The sequence below is a fragment of the Saccopteryx leptura genome, chromosome 5 (genome assembly GCF_036850995.1).
Source record: "Saccopteryx leptura isolate mSacLep1 chromosome 5, mSacLep1_pri_phased_curated, whole genome shotgun sequence".
NCBI lineage: Eukaryota > Metazoa > Chordata > Mammalia > Chiroptera > Emballonuridae > Saccopteryx > Saccopteryx leptura.
In genome coordinates this window covers 165,472,370-165,494,492 of record NC_089507.1, presented here as the reverse complement: position 1 = coordinate 165,494,492, position 22,123 = coordinate 165,472,370, and the positions used below count along the sequence as shown (strand labels likewise).

At 36.8% G+C, this 22,123-nt stretch overlaps 1 protein-coding gene across 3 annotated transcripts in view; it reads right to left on the bottom strand.

Annotated features, from left to right (window-relative positions):
* Positions 1 to 22,123, bottom strand: part of CEP112 (centrosomal protein 112) — a 423,550-nt gene that overhangs the window by 317,388 nt on the left and 84,039 nt on the right. For all 3 annotated transcript variants that reach the window (XM_066386628.1, XM_066386631.1, XM_066386629.1), the window contains exons 12-16: positions 21,117 to 21,260; positions 8,835 to 8,989; positions 8,399 to 8,528; positions 7,377 to 7,469; positions 6,221 to 6,280 (exon numbers count right to left, since the gene is read on the bottom strand). In XM_066386628.1, the coding sequence (XP_066242725.1) occupies positions 6,221 to 6,280; positions 7,377 to 7,469; positions 8,399 to 8,528; positions 8,835 to 8,989; positions 21,117 to 21,260 (582 nt within the window). The remainder of the gene's footprint in view (positions 1 to 6,220; positions 6,281 to 7,376; positions 7,470 to 8,398; positions 8,529 to 8,834; positions 8,990 to 21,116; positions 21,261 to 22,123) is intronic.

The window sequence follows — 22,123 nt, the reverse complement described above, 5'->3', positions numbered from 1 at the left end:
TTCAAGTACCAACTTAAATAAAGACACAAAGAAAAGCAAATCTGTTTGAGTGGAAGGTTGAGGAATGAAAGTGAGAAGGCAGTTAATTTTAGAAACTAGTACCAGCATAGCTAATGTCACACCTGTGACTTTTCCAGGAGTGCCACCTCTGTTAATTAATTTTAATTCTCCTGTAAATATCACACAGATTTGGCTTCAGACCCAAGTTATAAATTTTCTTTTTTAATAAGACAGACTGTTTGATTTGTTATCTCTAATATTCTTATTTATGTAATTTCTTGTTATGTTTCCTAGTTTTTATGTTCCTTATGAATACGGCTTTTTTTGTTTTTGTTCCAATGTCCTCCATGTTCTGATAAATTGAGAAAGACAGTTTTTAATTTCACCAGTGATACTATAAAGATTTCATAGTTATTTTAACCTAGATTTTTCTACCATTTAGCAATAAAAAATGAACTTCAATGTTCTCATTTAGAAAAAAGCTTAGCATACGTGTTCTTCTTCTCACCCATGTTGGTTTTCTTTTACATAAAATAATCTGGGAATGTGACCCACAGAGCTGTTTTAACACTGTTTTAACTTTACATCCCATCTCTTGAGAATTTTTTTCTTTGACACTTGCATTGTTTTCTATCACGTACAATATTAAAGTCACCACTGCTTTTTCTCTTGGGTATTTTCTGTTGTTTTGTTTTGCTTTTTCTGCTTATCTTTAAGTTGTTTCAAGTATATCATCCAAAAATTTTATTTTCAAAAGAACATCCAAGTGATCGATCTTTGAAGCTCTGCAATTCCAAGAATGCCATTTTATAGCCTTCAACACAAAAGAATGTGTCTGCATAAGATTCTTGAGTCACAACATGTGCAGCTAAAAACAAACCATATGTCATTCTGTTTTTTTGAAATTTAGATTTGAAATAAAGGACTAAAGTCAGCTGACTTTTGCTGTCCTCACATGCTTGTCTGGGTACTTATAAGACCAATTTTTGTACTGCAATTCAAATGCATTTCAATCTTTTTATTGATTTTTATCTGATACAGGGTGGATCTACAAAATTTGCATACACAGACCTTCAGAAAAGTTTTCTCATGTCTTTGTTTAGTTCATTTATTCTAAGTCCCGCTTCAGAAATATCAATTGTTGTACACTGGTTTTCTATTTTTCTGCCTTAAATCCTATCTCCTTTCTCAAAATTTTTTCTTTACCCTTTTCCTTTGCAGTTCAAAAAATTACGGTTTATCCTTAATATGACCGCCATGATTCTCTACACCCGTTCCACCCTAACCCACTCCTGTGTGGGCTGCGAATCTCTTCTTGTGTTTTAGGTCCCCACAGCCCTTCGTCATTTTCTTGCCTGATGAAAACTGTCCCTCTGTCCCGGACATCGTATTTTCTGGTATCCCACTGATGAATCTCTTGATGTTTTTTCTGGAATAGCACATTTTCAGAAAAACTCCTTTCTCCAAGTCTTCAGTATAATGCTCTCATTCCTTGGTCCCATTTTGACATTTTTCTCCTACTCCATTCTTGAAGAGTACATTATCTGTTAAGATTTAGTGCTTGACAAAAAGTACAAGGGGTGTGACCTTATTTCTATCCTATGTCTCCCAGCACGGCTCCTCAGAGCTGCAGCTTAAGTCTGGTTCCCAGGAAATCCCCAGGAGGGGCTGGAGACTCCTACTGGGAGGAGCCCCCACACACACCCCAGGGCCTGCTTCTTAGGCGTGGGCAGTCCATTTCGTACAGGGAAAGCTAACCAGGAGCCACTGTCAGAGTTCTGACTAGTCACCAGGATTTCACATATGCCTCCCGGGGGCTGCTCTACCAGGGGCTTCCCCTGTGTTTGCTGCTCAGTTGTTTTCTGGGACTCAGAACTCTGCTGGCAAAGCAAGTACTGTATAATTGAGATTAACCTCTTTAAGTGAAAACTTCAAAAACTTAAACATTTTTGAGAGAAATCTAAATTTAATGGTGATTATGAATGTCAGCTCTGGAGACAGACTCCATGGGCTCGTCTCCACCCTTCACAGTAATTTACACACTCAGTTGCCTCATCCGAAAAATGGGGATAACACTGAGTAAATACAAAAGTTGTGATGAGTTAATAAGTTATAATTATATTGGGAACATAATAAATGCTCAACAACTGTTAAAAAATTATTATCATTAACCTCTCAGATTAAATACTCTATACACAAACATTTTCTTGAAAACTCAAGGTCATTACGAACACCCAAAATCACAGTATGCCACAATGCAGTAATTCCCTTAGACAAACCAGCTGCCCTTTCAGAAAATGGCTCCTGAATTGCTAAGAAGCTGGAGTTCTTGCAAGTGCCCTTTATCATTCATAGTTCACTCTTAACCTCTGTCAAGTTTACAGCTGCCACTTCTGATGCTTGGTCAGTGTGCTAACCCAAGCACCTTGATCTCATTTATGTTTTTGAAACTATTAGAACCATTTCTATCGCAGAAATGGAACTATCTGAATGGAAGAATAAGACTTCCCTCTGATCTCAACATGTATGTTTCAAAGCACAGACGTTTGAGCTGGGGCTCCTTACAGCAAGAAGCTGTTACTCATTTATTTTTATATCCCCAGCACCCGGCCCAATCAGTACCTGATTCACTAGAACAGCAAATAACTGCTGTTCTGGGTTGGATGGTTGGTTTCTTCTTAACTGAATATATTTGTGCTGGATACTTAAGGGCCTTTTGAGGTTATATTTCTGGTTTTTACCTATGTTTCAGATAGTTGTGGGTGACAGAGATGATGCTGTCCTTTTTAAGGTACTAACGGCAGTGGGGAATAAGGCTTGAATTAATTTGCTTGTAACCCTTTCCCTACTATATATTAATACCAAATATGAATTTTAATAATAGAAATAATGATAAACCAGAAAGTCGAGATACAGCATATATTCTCAAACATGAGATTGTTGTAATATGTTTTAAATAACTTAAGGTTTAAGTATCCATGAACACATTTATTGAACATTTACTATATGTATATGTACTCTTTTTCATCCTAAGACTTTAAGTGAGAAGGCAGTGAGCACTGGTGTAGAGAGAAAAAGGTTCTGCTATGCACAAGGACATGGGGACCTGCGGCAAACACCACAGCACAGCAGAGCGCTGAGCCGTGCTGACCCCCACACACCGACTAGCTGGGTGACCGCACTGCTCCAACCTCTGCTTCCCAACACGAAAAACGGGGTACCAGGCTGCAGGACTGCTACAAAGTGTTACATAGCACAAATGCATTTTTAAAGACAAACCTCAAGGTACGTGTACTCTTAAAGAAAATCATGCCAGTAGTAGTTAGAAAATACTACATAAGATATTATGCATAAAGCTGTGGAAATTTTAAATTATTTTAACCTAATTAAAAGGATTATATATGAATGCTAAGCATGAAATAACTATTTTTAGTGGTTTTGAATTCCAACAGTCTTTGTATCTCATTCCTTAGAGAGATACATCAGGATTATTGTAAGTAGATATTTCAATTGTAGCACATTCTTGAATATGTATGCTTAACAACTGCCCCCAACTCCTTTTGGTAAACACCACAATCTCTTGCTCTCTGGTGACTGTTTGGAAAACAGCAACAGGTTATTTGTAGGAGGCAGGTGTTTCCTTGCTAGTAAAATCACTTAGCCTAACCATTTCCTGATTTAACAGATTAGGATACTTCATCAAACAATGACATTTAGTTTTACTACCTATTATTTGTTTGATGTTCAAAGATCTTAAGAGAAGGCAATGGCCACTAGAGATCAATAAAGACCATTAGATGTGTGTGCTTAAATTAGGGACAGCATCTGATGCTGTTTCTCTTACCTCAAAGACAAGTGAGAATCTCTCATGCTGGCATGAGGAAATAATGTCACTCAGATGGCATTTCCTCCTCCTGAATATTCAGACCAAGTTTTATACCCAAAGCTATTGAATGCACACACCTGTCACACCTGTAACACTGTCTAACGCACAAAAGCCCTGTACATCCCATTTCACTATCCAGTTACACACTCCAGGGTGATGGAAGATTTATGTCAGCTCTTTGAGCAGTCAAAAGGGATATTCCCTGAGGGGGGTACAAGACATCAAATCTTCAAGGACTGAGATCACAGCAGGATTAATAAAGAAAGAAGAACAGATAGATGCCAATTTAAAACAGGGAGATTATGGAATTAATTGTAAAACAAAGAGTGACATGCTGAGTAATATTTTCTTCTACTATAAATAATGTGGAAACATAGGCAATATGCACAAATATGCTTCTTTTTCACTTAAAGGTTGCTATTAATTTGGACATGTCCTATTTACACTGAAAACAATCAACACAGGTTAACTAGTTCCGTTATTAAACAGCTAGGCTGATGGATAGCTCAGGGGAAGGGCAAAGCTGTAGTTCTGATGCCTCACAGAAAGGATTTAGGTCTGCTCCCTGAAGTGAAATAGACTAGGAATGGTGGGAAGGCTAAGTGGTAAGGATGAACTGAGCTCTAACATTCTGTTCCTTGTCTGTGTCCACCAGGCAGAGGCGCTGATGCAGTAACCTCAGCTCACCTAGTGGGTAAGAGAGATACCGAACAAAGGTATGAGTAGGAGAAAGACCCTTTCCAGCTCCATCTCTCCAGCTAACAGTCCTCAGTAGGACTTAACACAATTGAGGATAGGAATACATGCTTTTAAACTTACTTAGTGCATGCCTTCCTCCTGGCTTCCGGCCCTCCGTCTGTCTCAGAGGTACCCTGATACCATCTCTCCAGAAGAGGGCTGACTTCTGAGTGGAAGGCCAGGAGCAGGAGGCCAGGAGGGCATTCCTTAAGTAACGGGAAGCCAGAGAATTGCCTAAAGAATGAACAATGGACTAAAAAGCACACCCAGAGGCTGTGGCTGCCTATACAGTGGGGAGCAAGGCTTATCATAATGTATGGTCTTCTTTTAGGAAGTAAAATATTTATGAAGCTGCATGGCTCAACAGAGGAAACTGAAAAAATTCTGTTTCAGTGAAAGCAATATTTCCCTCTCCTGTTCAGATACCATGTTATAGACAAAAGGTGTATTTAAGCTCCTACATTGAGCTATATTCAAATTGCGGCCAAAAAAAAAAAAAGGCTTCCGCAATAAGAAAATTTATTATAATTTTAAAGAGCATATAATTGGATCAATACATGTCTGTAGAAATACTTTTCCAAATGACATAAACATTCTTCTTCCTAGACACTAAGCTCTTGGAGAAGAGAATCTCTAATTCATCCTCTACCCCTCTCTCCAGTCCCAGGACCTAGTACAATATTTGCCCAATAAAAGTATTTAATGAAGAACTGCTGAGTGACTATATGATAGGTAAGACATGATATTACAGTTTTTTTTAAGAATTTTATGCTATAAAACCTGTTTAATTATCATTTGTATGTATTTTAATTAGATGAGGGGTTAACACATTTGCATTTTGTATTATATGTGTATTTTACAAATGGATTATTTTGATAAATGTTAGAAGAATAAATAATTAGAAAAGCAGCAACAGAATCTTGGCTATCCCACTGCTCTTTTAGCCAAAGCACTGGTGGTATAGTGGTTTGCAGAGCTGCCTCCCTGCTACTCTTTCACTTTCTATGTTCTGTAGCAAATAAATTCAAAACTGAAATTTAGAAGTCACAAACCACAGAATTCTCCACTTTACTGCCGAAGATGTTAATGGTGTGTCAATGAATCCCTAGTTATTGCTGATTACAGAGATATCAGCTTATTTCAGTATAAATATTCACTATTCTAAATAATAAGAAATAGTTACTAATCAATTTTTAGTAGACAAGTCTTCATTGTTTTATATTCCTTGATTAAATATTTAGAGTTCTTAGTATACATATTATACAGCAGAACACTAAATAACTCTCAACAATTATGTCATATTTTTTAAATGACAGGAAATAAATTTTATAGTGTTATTATGACACGTTAACATATATACTCTTTGCTCATTAAGTATAACATACAAGTTGTGCTGTAATGTTGATATAACTAATAATAGAACTGAAGCTGTTTATAAACATAAAAAAGAAAAATGTCATAACTAGCTAGCTGATATAAACTTAGGCATAAATTATTCTTTAAGGACTAAAATATTTCTTTATAGAAATCAAACTCTCACTTTTTTTAATTGCTTCATTTGCTATTTCAAATGTAGCTTCCCACAAAATATATTACCTTTTCTTCATAGGTGCGTTTTAAATGACTTTTCTCCATTTGAAATTTATTTTCTTGATCCTATAAATGACAAATATTTATTTTTATTATATTTAAATTGCTACTAGAATTAATAAAATTAGTAATCTAAGAAAACAGATAAATCTGCTTGATAACAAAGGTTGAATTTCATGTATTTGTAAAAACCGTCCAACTTTCTGAACTACAAATAGAAGCATGATTAGCTTTATGTGAGAGGTCATAAAACCTTAGTTATCAGAAGATGTACTACTCCTAAAATTACGTAACCCTTAGCATTAGAAGATTACTTAAAATGACTAACTGAACCAACATGGAAATAATAAATTTGAGGTTATACCATAGACCAGTCCCTGGTATGTTTTGACCATGAGGGAAGAGGAAAGATCTAAAAGATGTGAAAAGGAAAGTAGGAAGGAAAGGACAAAGGAAGGAAAGGAGGGAAAGAGGAAGGGAGGGAGAGAAGAAAGAGAAAGAGAGAGAGAGAAAGGGAGGGAGGGAGGGAGGGAGGAAAAGGAAGGGAGGGAGGAAGGAAGGGAGGGGAAAGGGAAAAATAAATTATGAAGACTGGCAAATAACTTAAAGGGAGAAAACTATTCTTTGAACCTATAGGGTATTAGGCTAAGTGAAATAAGTCAGAGGAAGACAAATACTATGATTTCACATACATGCAGAACCCAAAAAACAAAACAAATGAACAAATAAAATCGAAAAGACTCATAGATACAGGAAACAAAAGGGGAAAAGGGTTAGGGGGTGGACAAAATAGATAAAGGGAATGGGGTTAAGAGGTGCTACAAACTTCTAGTTTTAAAATAAATAAGCAATGAAAATGTAATGTACAGTTTAGGGAATACAGTCATTAATAGTGTAGTAACTTTGTGTGGTGACAGATGGTAACTAGACTTATTGTAGGGATCATTGCCTAATGTATATAAAAATCAAATCACTATGAATGTGAATGTACACCTGGAACTCACAGGATATAACATGTCAATTACATGTCAAAAAACAAATAGAATCAGAAATGGCCACTTACATTTTTAAGGGCTTTTTTACTCTTATTTGTATATATAAGCCAAGAAAAGGAAAGGTGAGCTTTAGCCATTGTTCTTCTGTGAAAAGATATAAGACTTACCTTTAGTTGTTGCTGTCTTTGAAGTTCTGATTCCTGTAACTGCTGTTTTAATTGACAGATGTTCTGTTCTAATTCTTTAATCATACCAGATGCCTAGAATGATTTTGAGAATAATAATAAAAAAAGAATATTGCTTTTTACCATTTTATAATTTCTGGTTGAATAAATTGACCTCCCCCCACCCCCTGAAGGTTCAATCAAAATCAAAATGATCTATAAATCTGAATTTAAAATGCTTTCTAAAGAAGTAAAAAAAATCCCATCTTTTATTTCTTTTTTTAAATTTGTGTTAAAAATTCCAACTTTTAAAGTAAAAATATATGTTGAATATTGCCTAGTATTTAAAGTTATGTAAATATCATCATGCAGAAATAATTGGCTTTACAGAAAAAAGTTTTACACAAAACTTTCCAATTTCAATTTTAAAATCAAATCCTCTGGAACACTTAATTCATGAAATATCGCATGATTGACTGCCTGAGAATTGTACCTAATGGATTCCCTTTGCAGAAAGTGCCACTTCTTAGACACAAAGCGTGCGAGCACCAGTGGGTAGAAAGCCACTCATATATGTACATCGTGGACAGACACTCATTCATATATGTGCATAGGATGAAATGTAAACTAAAGCATAACCAAGATTTCAAAATAATAATAATGCATATAGTTACCCTAAAAAATACATTATTAGCACAAGTGAACATTTCTTCTTGGAGTTTTATGTTTCCTTTTTTAAAAACTTTGGTAAAAGGGTTAACTTATTATGGTAGAATTCAGTTTATTAAGTATTTATGCCATGCTACATATTAGACATTTAGTATTTTAGGTATTTTAAATGCCAATAAATATTATTTCAGTCATTTCAAAAATAAAGCAAAGGAGAGACTAATTTCCAATGCCAAATAGCTTCTACCTGGCTACCTACAGCCCTAAGCTGAGTAAAGTAAGTAACTATATACTTTGTACGTTATATATGTATGTAAATCACTTTGTATGTATATATACCAGCATAGATATAATACCTTAGAAGCTGAAAGGGCATGTTCCTTTTTCAGAAGGTTTATATCAGCATCATTTTTGGTCTGTAACAGTTTCATGTTTTGCTCATAATCATTTATGAGATGATCTTTCTCTTTATGCAGTGTGTTGCGCCTAAAAGAAAAGAAAATGCACTCCCAATGTATTTAAAGTCAGTTCCTAGAACAGAATCTAGGAACCAAATCCAACTGCATTATCTTTCAATATATCAAATAATTATCAACATTTTTATCAACTTTTTAAAAAGCATTATGCTTTATATGTTAAATAAGACTTTAAAAAATAAACAGATGAGAGTATTTAGTTGGAACCCTCCCAAGGTTAATGTGCAAGGTGTGATTAACTTTGGCAGATACTTTACAGAGTTACTATCAGTACTTTCACAGCCACACCTGAGAGATATCTGACTTCAGAAAATACCTTGCCTTTACTTCTTGTAACTCACTACATGTTATCTGGTAACATCTCTCAAGCTCCATTTTTTCTTGAATTAATTTCTGCTTCTGTAAATTACTGTTCTCTGCCTCTCCAGTCAGCTGCTGGACACGGGACTCCAGTTCTTTGACCATCTGGTTCTAAAAAAAAAAAAAAGGTCATTGTTAGAAAAGCCTCTGACTTTGACTTTGTAACACTTTGGTATCATTAAGTAGCCTGAAGAAAATATGTGCCCTAATAGAGGTAATTAGACAGAAAACAAGTGTATTATAAACCATGCTAATAAAAACTAAATCAACCTCTAAATTAACTAAGTCTTTAAAAAATGCTTTCTGCCATAATAGAAAGATCATCACATTTATGTGCTTTTAGCCATTCATTCATTCATTCAACAAATATATACTGAAGTCCCTATCCTCAGGAAGATTACATTTTCTTTATACAACTTAAAAAATTTATATTGTTAGGTGAGTACTTAACTGATTTTGCTCTTCATTTGAAGTTTTAGAAACTTTTTAAAATTATAAAAGCAATGTTATAGTATTTTAAAAGGAAATTCATAACCCAGAATCAAATAGACAAAATATTCCCCAGATTTCCTGAGAAAAAACGGTTGCCTATAAGTTAGAGTGGCATGAACAGAGGTGATGGAAGCAGAGAAACAGTGAGGTCCTGACAGGTGAAAAGAGCATACCCAGCCACACCCAAGTCAGCTGTCCAGTGTCCGACCGAAAACGCCTGGCAGTAGGCCACTGAACCAGAAATCAAACAGACAAAATATTACAAACAGAAAGAAGGTAGACTTCATTAAACAAACACTAGCCAGTTTGATAATAATTACCATGGTTCTCAAATGAATTGTTAAAAAGCCTCATCAACTAGAACCATCATTAAGAAAAAGTTATAATGAATTAACTCAACGTTTTTTCATTTTCTTTTGAAAGGGTAATGAGAATGAGAGGATAAGATGAATTTATATGAACTTATAAAATATATAAAAGGCATTTCTTTTATAAAGTTTCTCTTGACAGCACATGAACACAGAATATCTGAGCTGGAAGACACTCTGAGGGAATTAGCAGTCAAGTCACCAAGCCACCAGAAGTACACCAAAGAGAGCTAGCTAGAGGCTCGCTATGCAGACTAAGACAGCCCTATTCTATCAAATTGTTATTATTTTTATTTTATTTTTTATAGTTACATAAATGAAATGATCTCATCAAAATTTTAAGAGATTCAAATAAGTCAAAATTACAAAATAATCTACAACAGAAAAGATTTTGCAAGTTAAAAGCCATGGATATACTTACTTTATTAAAGGAGAATATATATATAAAATTCTTCCATACTTAAACACCCAAAACTGCCTGACCTGTGGTGGCGCAGTGGATAAAGTGTCAACCTGGAACGCTGAAGTCACTGGTTTGAAACCCTGGGCTTGCCTGGTCAATGCACATATGGGAGCTGATGCTGCTCCTCCCTCCTTCTCTCTCTAGCTCCCCCCCCCCTCCTTCCTATCTAAAAAAGTGAATAAACTTTAAAAAAGTAAAATAAACACCCAAAACTTCACAGACAACAAATACATTCCAAGGAAGAAGACTGTCATCACTGAGTGTTTATTATAGACCAGATACTGTGCTGAGTATTTATAAGCATTGGGCCATGTCATCTTCCCCCTGAAACTATGACCTACGTATTACTGACATAAATTTAAGTTAGAGAAAAATGAGATTTAGCAAAATTGATTAACTTGCCTATAATCACCCACCAGTAACCTGGTAAGCAGCAGAACAGAATTTGGAGCTCCCTCTTCCAAAACCCACTTCATTATAGCGCCTCTAAGACTATAATATTCTGCTCATGGGATTAACATAGAATGAATTTGCAGAAATACCTCAGGTAGACATATCATTTCAAAACATAAGGCACAGATAAGAAAAGCTCAATGTAATACTGGAATATCTGAGGTCTCTTTCTTCGCCTCCCAAATTATTATTGTTATTGGTATCCATACCCAACATAAGATTTTGTTTAATTCTGTAATTTGCAGGCTGTACTATTTCCTAGCTAGAATAATTTATGATAAAGGGCAGAATACTGAAAGTCTATTCATTTCTCTGGCCCTTTATTAAGAATACTCATTACACAAGAAATGAGACTCATAAACATAATATCATATAATCTGCTAAGGGACTAGAGCTATAGAAATAACCTATTACCACAAAAGGACCCCTAAATAGCCTATTAAAATAGAGATGGCTCATCACTCAATTATTTCTTAAATATACATATCACAATTAGCTTAAATTAATCCAAAAATCATCAGTTTTAAAATATGACAAAAATAATATTTAAGAAATAAGTTTTCAAATGTAAAACTTGAATGCTCTAAAAATAAAATCTCAACCTCTTTCTCCCTCTTTCATTCCCTCCCCCTCTCTCATTCTCTCTCTCTCTCTCTTTCTCTCAATAGGTAGTGGCAACATGACTGAGGTATTATTTGATTACCTTCTGGCTCTTACACTTCAAACTGCATGGAATAACTCTAACCTTTTCCCTGTTTTGCTTTTTATATCTATATCAGCATTATAATAGTGACTAACAAATAATTTCATTAAACAATAGTTATATACAGTCTTCCTCTCATTTGAACAAATTAAACTGTTCATCCCAAATGTTATCATGGGATGATGTTTCTAATTCAAAAAGACTATGCTCATCTTTTAACAATAATATTTCTTACTCTAGCACCATACAAGTAGAAAGAGTGCACTCCCAATTACTCCATCACTAACAGAAATAAAAAGTATAGCTCCCCATGTAAGAAAAACTGGCTCAACATTCAAAAATCAATTAATGTAATCCATCACATCAATAGGCTTGGCATTAAGATCTATACTTATTGAATAAATACTTTTCTATATGCTGATACAACTTTTTGATTCAAAAAGCAAATATATGATGACAGTTATTCATTTTAATACTCATTTATTTTTATTTATTGTTTTATTTTTATTACTTATTTTTAAAGCATTTTCTTAACCCTCATGTGTCTTATACAATATAGAGTAGGCACAAAGGAAATTTTTAAATTTTAGACATAAAGTCAAGGAAAAGCCTATACACATATATGTAATATACCTTAAGGACAACAAGATTTGGCCAAAATAATATTTTTTAAACTGAATACCAAGAACTGAAGAGTGATAAAATAGCAGAGACCTCAAAATGGGGTAAACAGTTATTCAAAAAAAGATGCTGTAGAATCATCTTTTCAGGTTGTAACAGAGTGTAGAAGGGAGTGCAGGTACGTTATAACAGGATCAGAGAAGGGACAGAACTGTACAGTTAATAACAAACAGATTACCTTAGGGACAGGAACTATGTTCCCACATTGTGAACGCAAAGGCAGCACTTGGAAGACTAGGTTGGAGTTCTTGAGTGGACATGGTTTGTAAGCAGTAGTTATAATAGGCATCAGATTAGTCATTCAAGTTCTTGGTCACGGGAAAATAGGACAAATAGCATGTGTGAGATATGGAATGAGCAGACAGAAAGCGCTACTGGCAGACTACTGGCAGAGTCCTGGAATGAGGCAACAATGGCCTGACTCCAGTGGTAGCTGTGGAAACAGGGAAAGAGAGCAGAGCCAGGAAAACTTCCAGGGACGTAAACAATACTATTAAGTGAATACTAAATGAAGGAGGTGAGAAGTGACAAGAATCATAAATCTTCCCAGTGTAAAACCTAATATGCCAAGAGAATAGGCACACTGAGAATTAAGAAAGTTTAGAAAAGGATATTATTTTGGTATAAAATATAGACATAATTATAGATATAAGGAAATCGTAAAATATCTGATAGGCTTTCAGTTATACAAACAATAGACAGAATAAGAAATATAGGAGTTTTGTGTACAAACTTCGTTTGAAATCCTGTTAAGAGTTAATGGAATTCTATCAATATAATTTATTTCTTGAAAAAATTAAGAGAGAAAAAAATATATTTCTGTCAATAGATACTGAAAAGCCATTAGGGAAAAAAATCAGAAGTTACTTCTAAAGGATACTAACAGAAATAAAAGAAAATGACTTAAATATCAAAAGGGCTTTTTACCAACAATCAACAGCAATCCTCATTCTAACCATGAAATGCCAAAGTCACTTCCACTAAAACCAGGAACAAGTCAAGGTCACTCACAATCTCTATTTTTATACAACAGTATTTTTGGAAATTAAAGTTATTGAAATGAGACCAGAAAATAATTAATTAGTATAAAATTGGGGAAAGTTAAAACTAATTTCTATTTGCAGTTTATATTATTTTATTTGTCTAAAACAGAAAGGACTATTTAAAAGTTACAAAGTCAATAAACAAAATAGAAGAGGTGGTGACACATAAAAAAAAATCCTGTAAGAGTCAAAAATTAGAAAGGGTTAGTATTCAGCAACTATTTAGAATCCAAATTTCCACTCTTATGGCAAAAGGAACACCACATTTTATTGTAACTTTTTCTTGAAATTTGACATACATACAGGAAGATGCACACATCTTCACTATATATTTTGGTAATTTTTTACAAACTGAACACCCCCATGAGTCACTGCAAGATGTAAACATTACCAGCTGATCTGAAGCCTTATTGGTCATCTTCTACACAAAGGTAAACACTATTCTGACTTCTATCACCAAAAATTAACTTTGCCTTTTGTTGAACTTTCTATAAATGAAATTCTAGAGTACATACTCTTTTGGGGCAGGCTTCATCGTGTATAGTTTATGTCTGTGAAATTCATCCATGTCATGGCATACAGCAGTAGTTTAAACCTTTTCAAAGCTATATACAGGATTCCATTGTACAAACAATGTAAAATAATTTATCCATTTTACTGATAGGTTGTTTCCATTGCTAGGCTGTTAAAAATAATGTTGCTATGAAAATTTTCATACAGGTTTTATGGTACATACATTTCTTTTGGTTATACTTCCCACGGTGAAATTGCTAAGACACAACTGATTTGAAAACTATGTCCATGTTGAATAGGAGTGGAGAGAATGGGCAACCTTGTCTTGTTCCTGATTGTATAGGAAAAGTTTCCAGTTTTTACCATTTAGTATGATGTTAGCTGATGGTTTGTCATAAACGGCCTTTATTATGTTGAGGTATTTTCCTTCTATACCCATTTTGTTGAGTGTTTTAAATATAAAAGGATGTTGTATTTTATCGAATGACTTTTCTGCATCTATTGATAGGATCATATGATTTTTGTTCTTTGTTTTGTTGATACAGTGTATTATGTTAATCATTTTACGTATGTTGAACCATCCTTGTTTCTGGGATGAATCCCACTTGATCATGATGAATTATTTTTTTGATGTGTTGTATTTGATTTGCTAGTGTATTGTTTAGGATTTTTGTATCTGTATTCATTAAAGATATTGGTCTGTAGTTTTCTTTTTTTGTGTTGTCCTTAGCAGGTTTTGGTAAGAGGGTTATGTTGGCCTCATAAAATGTGTTTGGAAGTACTGCTTCTTCTTCAATTTTTTGGAAGACTTTGAGAAGGATAGAAGCCAATTCTTCTTTGAATGTTTGGTAGAATTCACCAGTATATCCATCTGGTCCCGGACTTTTATTTTTGGTGAGGTTTTTGGTAGTTGTTTCTATTTCCTCCTTGCTTATCGGTCTGTTTAGGCTTTTTACTTCTTTGTGATTCAGTCTAGAAAGATTGCATTGTTCTAGGAGTTTATCCATTTGTGCTAGATTGGTGAATTTAGTGACATATAGTTTTTCATAGTATTCTGTAATAATCCTTTGTATATCTATGATATCTGAGGAAGATGATATTTTAAAACAACAGCTCAGATAAGGGGCTAATATCCAAAATATATAAGAACTCACAAAACTCAGCAATACACAAACAAACAGTCCAAAATGGAAAGAGGACATGAACAGACACTTCTCCCAAGAAGAAATACAAATGGCCAATAGATATATGAAAAAATGCTCATCATCACTAGCTATTCAAGAAATGCAAATCAAAACTACAATGAGATACCACCTCACACCTGTTAGATTAGCTATTATAAATAAGACAGGTAATAGCAAGTGCTGGAGAGTCTGTGGAGAAAAAGGAACCTTTATTCACTGTTGGTAAGAATGTAAATTAGTATAACCATTATGGAAGAAAGTATGGTGGTTCCTCAAAAAATTAAGAGTAGAACTACCATATGACCCAGCAATTCCTCTACTGGGTATATACCCCAAAACTAAAAAAACATGGGTACATAAAGACACATGTACCCCCATGTTTGTCGCAGCATTGTTCACAGTGGCCAAGACATGGAAACAGCTGAAATATCTTTCAATAGAGAACTGGATAAAGAAGATGTGGTACATATATACAATGGAGTACTACTCAGTCATAAGAAATGATGACATAATATCATTTACGACAACATGGATGGACCTTGATAACATTCTACTGAGTGAAATAAGTAAATCAAAAAAAGCTAAGAATTGTATGATTCCATACATAGGTGGGACACAAAATTGAGACTCATGGACATAGATAAAAGGGTAGTGGTTACCAGGGGAAAGGGAAAGGTGAAGAGGGAGGGGAATGGGGGGAAGAGGAGGGGCTTAAAAAGAAACAAAATATAGGGTAACGAAGGATGATTTGACTTTGAGTGATCAACTGTCCAAATGATGTGGAGGTGTTTTCTCTAAATCTATGTACTCTGGTTGACCAATATCATCCTGTTAAATTTAATTGTCTAAATAAAAAAATTAGACTATGTCCATGCAGAAACCTGAAAGTGAATGATCAGTACAGTTTTACCCATAATTGCAAAAAGCTGAACACAACCAAGATGACTTCTTCAGTAGGTAAATGGATAAACAAACTATGGTACATCCATATGATTGAATATTTTTCAGCAATAAAATATAAATGAGCTATCAAGACACAAAAAAACTTGAAGATATCTTAAATGTATAACTGCTTAATGAAAGAAGCCAGTCTGAAAAGACTGCACATAGTATAATTCCAATTACATGACACTCTGGTAAATACGAAACTATATAGTCAATACAAAAGATCTGTGGTTGCCAGGGACTCCAGGGAGAGGGGGAAAGGATAACTAGGGTGAAGCACTTGTGATTTTTAGGACACTTAAAATATTATGTATGATGCCATAATCATGAATATATGATCAGATAAATTTGTCAAAACTCATGGAATTTTAAAATGAAACTTATTTTAAAATAAGGGCAAATTTAAAAAAAAAATTCAGGAGTTTGGGGGTGTGTCCCAGGAAGAAATACACACTGTGACAAGAAAATCCAGTTATTTTTAAAAATACATGAAAAAAAAATCATTGAAGGGATGGGGAAAATGTGATGACCTAAGCAATTCTGAAATGAATGGAGTTTCTAAGACCAAAGACAAAAGGAACAGCACTTAAGTACTGTAGTCTGGTTGACAAGCTGGTTCCCACGATGAGTGTGGATTAACTCTGATACTGGTATACACGTGTACTGGAATTGAACAATTAAGTAAATGAATGGAAGATCGTGGAAGTCAAGTTTCCATTGTTGAATTGAGAATTTGCATATACACAAAGGGAGAATGCTAGAATATCCCATGTGGTAATGGATTAGAGTTACAGACATCGGTAAGAAATTATATTTAGTTTAATGTAGGTACAGATGGTTATATATAGAAATGTTTGTAGACACACATAGATACACAGGTTAGTAACACACATATACTTCCTTTTTTGTCAGGTGAGAGGGCATAAAAAACGTCACCCCAGTAGTTATGAGCATACCCACCACACAGATTGTAGTATCTAACACTATTCTCCTATAATCCACATCAATGTGGATGTGTAAAAGAGGTACAGGAGCCCAATGAAAGAGTTTTCAATAGCCAAAACTGGAAAAATTTGAGTAGCAAAATAAAGTAACATTGGATTATAACCTGGAGTATAAAATAAAAAATACCCATGAGTTCATACTGGTATAAGCAAATGATTGAGTAAATTAATAAATGGGGGAGAGGGGAAAAGCGACAAATCTCCCATGTAGAAAGACTCCAAATAACTAACGTAGAAACTCTACCCCAAGTATGGACAGCAGTACTCCCTGCTTGGGCAGAGCCAGTAACTTCCTTTCAAAGAGGACAGTGTGGAGAAGCAGGGAGTAACTTTACAGTAGAAAATCTAATAAATACAACTTCAGCCAGGTGATCAAGTTTATATCACTAGTTATAAGTCATTCATAGTATGTACACTTGATATGATGTGATAAGATTAACACTTCACCGTTGTGATCTTACTGTCTCAACCCATAACCCCAGTCCAACCATGAGAGAAACATGAGACAAAATCCCATAGAGGGGCCCTGGCCAGTTGGCTCAGCGGTAGAGCGTCGGCCTGGCGTGCGGGGGACCCGGGTTCGATTCCCAGCCAGGGCACATAGGAGAAGCGCCCATTTGCTTCTCCACCCCCCTCCCCTCCTTCCTCTCTGTCTCTCTCTTCCCCTCCCGCAGCCAAGGCTCCATTGGAGCAAAGATGGCCCGGGCGCTGGGGATGGCTCCTTGGCCTCTGCCCCAGGCGCTAGAGTGGCTCTGGTCGTGGCAGAGCGACGCCCCGGAGGGGCAGAGCATCGCCCCCTGGTGGGCAGAGCGTCGCCCCTGGTGGGCTTGCCGGGTGGATCCCGGTCAGGCGCATGCAGGAGTCTGTCTGACTGTCTCTACCCGTTTCCAGCTTCAGAAAAATACAAAAAAAAAAAAAAAAATCCCATACAGGGGTATTCTACAATCAACCTGACCAGCACTCCTCAAAACTGTCAAGGTCTTGAAAAACAAGGGAAAGTTGAGAAACTGCCAACTAAGAGGAGCCTAAGGAGACATGAACACAATATAATGTGGTGTCCTATAATGAGATCCTAGAAAAGAAAACGGACATTTAGTAAAAACTAGGGAACACTGAATATACTGTGGACTTTAGTTAATAATGTGTCAATCATGTTGCATTTATTGTAACAAATGTAGCAAAATAATGCAAGATATTTCTTTTTTTTTTTTTTTTTTTTCCTGAAGCTGGAAACAGGGAAAGACAGTCAGACAGACTCCCGCATGCGCTCGACCGGGATCCACCTGGCACGCCCACCAGGGGCGACGCTCTGCCCACCAGGAGGCGATGCTCTGCCCCTCCGGGGCGTCGCTCTGCCACGACCAGAGCCACTCTAGCGCCTGGGGCAGAGGCCAAGGAGCCAGCCCCAGCGCCCGGGCCATCTTTGCTCCAATGGAGCCTTGGCTGCGGGAGGGGAAGAGAGAGACAAAGAGGAAGGAGGGGAGGGGGGTGGAGAAGCAAATGGGCGCTTCTCCTATGTGCCCTGGCCAGCAATCAAATCTGGGTCCCCCGCACGCCAGGCCGACGCTCTACCGCTGAGCCAACCGGCCAGGGCCAACAAGATATTTCTAAGAGGAGAAATTGAATGTGAAGTACTGTATATAGGAACTCTCCGTACTATCTTCTCCAATTTTCTGTAAATGTTAAACTGTTCTAAAAAATAAAGTCCATCTTTAAGATGGTCATCCTATTCAAAATGTTGAACTGGTGCTATCAGCAAGTTTCTTCTTGACAATCATTGGGAGGTGAAATGCTGGTGACGACTATAAAATGACAAATTTTAGCCATATTAGAGTAGATAAGTTGCTCTATAGATTACTGCATACCACTACTAACAATTATAGTTAATAACAGTTAACAAAATATTTCAGGCACCTAAAGCCTTTTGATGCTTTTTGAGGTGGGACTCTGAATAGGAAAAAGAGCTCATCTTCATTTGCACCACACCTCCAGCTCATCCCTTCAATTATAAATACTATATATAGTCAACAAAGCAAGGCGGCATTAGCAGTGCCTACAACTGACAAAATTACAGATATTGTTCCAGTCCACTACAGTGTTAGATAAGCACTAAATATTGTTCACCCTCATTGCTATTCATAAATTACAATAGTTAATAGGCCCACTGCCAAATGTTTATATATACTGTGCTCATTTAGAAACACATATATTACATTATCATGACTTTCTGACAACTGTAACACAATATAACTTCTTTTCTTTGTAATCTTATATTTTATAATCTTTATATATTTTGTTAAATGTACAAATATTATTCTGAGGACGGAATAGACCTTAAAAATGCCAGCAGGACCCATGATACAGAAAAAGATAAAGAACTTTACTAATAAAGCCAAAAAGTCTCACCAAAACCACCAGACTTACCGTGCACCTAACCTTGACACTGATAGAGCCTATCTACTTACAGCCTCACCTCCCCACGCACCTAGTAATTTTGCTATAATTTTCCTGTTTATAAGTTCTAATATTATTTTAAAAATCCAGTGTTTACATGTTTAAATGAGTTTTGCACAAAAGCAGCCCTGCCAATACCAAAGGACATAACTCTAATAATCTATACCAGCATCTGCTTACAACAAATGGCCCTGACACAAGGCTCCACAAAAGAAGAAAAAGCCTGAAAGAACAACAAAACTGAGAAACTAATTCTCAGTGACAGTCTCGCCTTTCATCGTGAGCCATGCCTTGAACTCTACCTTGTTTAATTATTAAATCAGGAGCTGCTCGGCAAGACCTGTCTAGTTTTGATGATTCTGAAATTCAAGTCTGCTGACAGACTGTCCGTCTTTCTTTGTATGTACTATTATCTAATGACAGGGTCTGAATGCTAATTTTGAAATTCAACTTTCATTAAAAACAGAATGAAGTTTTTCTGAGAGTGACCTCTTGGCTCCAAAGTATCACTTTTCTTTATATCCCAAATTCATAAAAATTAAAAATTCCACAGTGAAAGATACTGCTCTCTTAATATTATTTAATTAATAATATAGAACAATGCAGTAAACATTTTAGGCAGTCAGTATGTTCCACAAATTCTCATTTTAAAATTACTTAACCTATTTATTTCACATTTGTGAAAATTCAGGATGCTGAGATGATAAAAATGTAATTCAGATATAATGATAAATTTGGTTTCTGTTCATAACTTTGCACATCATGATTATCCAGAAGAGAAGTTCCTGATGTTTTTCCCCAATAAGCCTGCTCCAGCCCAGCCTGCGCCATGTGGCTGACCGCACAGTCGTTCTCCCGGTCTCCCTCCAGACGACGCCCAGGCCCAGCCCCAGCTCTTGCTGGACGACCGCAGCAGCCTCCTCATTGGTTCCCCTGCTCCACTCTCGGTCCCACAGTTTGTTCTCCACATAGAACCAGAGACACACATCACTGTGGATCTGGCTTCCCATATGTGAACCCTATAAGATCGACCCTGGAGCTGGTCTAGGGGTCTCAAGCCAGGCCTGGGTAGCTGAGTGTTCAGATGCCACAGGTTTAAGCTCAAGGATGTGCTTGGGCCAGCCAGACCAGGTGGGTGGGCTGTGAGTGATACATGAGCACTGGGTTTATGCCTGGGAGACAACCCCCACCGTTCTGGCAGATTGTACACATTAGGAACAAGACTGATGAGGCACACTTGCCTCGGATGCAAGCTGCCTGGGTCTGTGCCAACAGCTTACCTGTTCCAGGCTGAGGTGCTTTGTTAAGTCAGCAGGGCTTCTAAAAGGCCGCGGACACCTGCCCCTCCCGCACTCAGCCGCAGGAGCTCTGTAAGGAGGCTGATAGGGCCCTCCCTCGCTCCTGGTCTCCGCAGGGTTCTGTGCTGGCCTCCTCCTGTACTTGCACAGGAAGGGGACTTGGGAATCACACACGTGATAACTGTGTCTAGTCCTTCAGTCAAGATGCCGCCTCTAGGAAAATCTGCCTTGAAGTGGTCACTCTAGTCCTTCCTCCCATTTGATTTTCTTCACCCAAGTATTAAATATTTTCAGAAAAACAGTCAAGTCTTCAGGTAAAAAGAATGAAACAAACAAAAAGAAAAAACTATATATATATATCTAGATTGAAAGTTAGTGAAAAAAACAGGAAACATTTACAATGGTTTCCAGGGGGTGAGATAAAGTGTGGGGGGGGGGATCAAATAACCCAGAGTGAAATCCACAGCTGCTTCAAGAGACTGCCCACTGTCACACATAAACCTGGACCAGGTGGGAAGGTAAAGCGACTTCTTGCAATTCTATACCACACTTGCTCACTGCACACATCCGAAAAGCACAGACCCATGGAGAATCAGAGCCTAGTTTCTAAAAGTGGCCAAAAAAGAGAAGGACTTACTGTGGCCTGTGTCTGCAACACATAGTCGTTCTCCATCTTGTTCAGACGCACGTTCGTGTCCTCCAGCAGTTCCTGAATGTTCTCCGTGTGCTGCTTCTGAAGGTCAAACTTCTCCTTCTCCATTTCTGCGACAGCGTTGTGCAGCTACATGGTGAAATGAAAAGTAGACTCTTTCATCACTCTTATAAAATAGATGATTTTACAACTCAGGAAAATGTTTTCCTATTTATTTCTCTATTTATTTATATGGTGTCCCAAACATTAAAAGATATAAAACTCACAAATAAACATTCAAAGTAAAGATACTATATAAAGAGCATTATCAAGAAATTATTTTTGCCTGACCAGGTGGTGATGCAGTGGACAGAGCATCGGACTGGGATGCAGAGAACCCAGGTTTGAGACCCCGAGGTCACCAGCTTGAGTGCGGGGTCATTGGCTTGAGTGTGTGATCACAGACATGACCCCATGGTCACTGACTTGAGCCCAAAGGTCGCTGGCTTGAGCCCAAGGTTGCTGGCTTGAGCAAGGGGTCACTACCTCTGCTGTAATGCCCCCGGTCAAGACACATATGAGAAATCCATCAATGAACGACTAAGGAGCCGCAACGAAGAACTGATGCTTCTCATCTCTCTCCCTTCCTGTCTGTCTGTCCCTATCTGTCCCTCTTTCTGACTTTCTCTCTGTCTCTGTCACAAAAAAAAAAAAATTCTTTACTTTCCTGACTTGGAAATTTTAATGGATCAACAAATCTTAAAGGGAATTATCCACCTCAGGGAACAGCAGTAAATAAATCAGATAGATAATACAATGTCTTAGCTAAACCACACTCATGTTAGCCTGAAAGCACATAGAAATCTTTATAATATTGTTATTTATTAGGAATATTATCAGCCCTGGCCAGTTGCCTCAGTGGTAGAGTATCATCCTATGTGTGGATGTCCCGGGTCAGGACACACAGGAGAAGCGCCCATCTGCTTCTCCACCCTTCCCCCTCCTTTCTCTCT